The sequence below is a fragment of the Oryza sativa genome, chromosome 10 (assembly GCF_034140825.1).
Source record: "Oryza sativa Japonica Group chromosome 10, ASM3414082v1".
NCBI lineage: Eukaryota > Viridiplantae > Streptophyta > Magnoliopsida > Poales > Poaceae > Oryza > Oryza sativa.
Window position 1 is genome coordinate 3,325,584 of NC_089044.1, and position 1,296 is coordinate 3,326,879.

The 1,296-nt window shown below is 52.5% G+C and overlaps 1 protein-coding gene across 1 annotated transcript; it reads right to left on the reverse strand.

Annotated features, from left to right (window-relative positions):
• Positions 1–238: 238 nt before the first annotated feature.
• Positions 239–814, reverse strand: LOC107279046 (uncharacterized). Its single transcript, XM_015758042.1, has one exon. It carries the CDS (start codon positions 812–814, stop codon positions 239–241), a length of 576 nt encoding a protein of 191 aa, XP_015613528.1.
• Positions 815–1,296: the final 482 nt, after the last annotated feature.

Below are 1,296 nucleotides of genomic sequence, written 5' to 3' on the forward strand. Positions count from 1 at the left end.
AATAAATTAACTATTTACGCTTCCGCTTGATAAACTCTGAAATGTATCAACTTTTGGTGTACCTTGCCTCCTGGGACAAGGAATAATACACGCACGTAAGGAACGCCCGTTGGGTTAATTCTGGTCGTGACAAAAGATACAACATATTTAACAGTGGTAGCGTGGGGCTTGGCCTGAGTTCCAAGAAAGCAAAAGACGCGCGACTCTATGGATAGAAACGGCGGAGGTGTTTGATATTCTAGGGGTTAGGCAACGCCGTGCCGTCCTCCGTGGTTAGCCGAACGGAGCCCAGCTGGGGAACGCCGATCACTTTGTATGGCCCTTCCCACATTGATGAGAGCTTGCTCAGCCCCAAGCGCGACTGTACGCGGCGCAAGACGAGATCGCCGACTTGCAGTGATCGGGCCCGGACGTGGCGCTGATGGTAGCGCCACAGGCTTTGCTGGTAGCGCACCGCTCGCAGGGCCGCGCACCTTCTCCGCTCTTCTAAATAGTCGAGGTCGTCGTGGCAAAGATCATCCTGGTTGGCCTCATCGTACAGCGTGACGCGTGGCAAACCCAGGGAAAGCTCCGAAGGTAGGACCGCCTCGGTGCCATGCACCAGGAAAAAGGGTGTTTCCCCCGGGGCGCGACTTCGAGTGGTCCGATTCGCCCACAGCACGGCGGGCAGTTCCTCGAGCCATGAATCCCCGTGCTTCTTCAGGACGTTGTACGTCTTGGTCTTGAGTCCTTTGAAGATTTCGGCGTTGGCTCGCTCGACTTGGCCGTTGCTCTTGGGGTGGGTAGGCGAGGCAAAGCACAGCTTGATGCCCATGTCGTCGCAATAGTCGCCGAAAAGTTCACTGGTGAACTGGGTGTCGTTATCTGTAATGATACGGTTGGGCACCGATTGGGTAAGTGTGGACCCCCGTTTTTATAACAGAAATCAATCGTGTAAACAGTACCATTTCCCTGGATCAAGTAGTCTGGTACACACGAATTCATAGCTGAAATACCAAGTGCACATACACGAGTGTCTAGAACGAATTATTACATCATAAGCCCGCAGGCATAGTCTTAAATCATCGGACCAAGTGGTCCGGAATACATTCCAAAAACAGAAGTAGGTAAGGCAGCGGAGTTAAGGCAGCGGCACGCCATTGCCACAGGCAACGACCGTAACTAAGACCTACTGAGCGCCATCGTCTTCATCACCATCCTGGTAGTAAGCATAGGGATCCTCCGAAGCTTCATCTCCGACCACTGATTAAGTTTGTATATTGCAAGGGTGAGTACCAATCGTACTCAACAAGCCAC

Excerpts from the sequence above, each read along its gene's own strand:
- LOC107279046 (XM_015758042.1), bottom strand. The coding sequence starts at position 814 with ATGGGCATCAAGCTGTGCTTTGCCTCGCCTACCCACCCCAAGAGCAAC.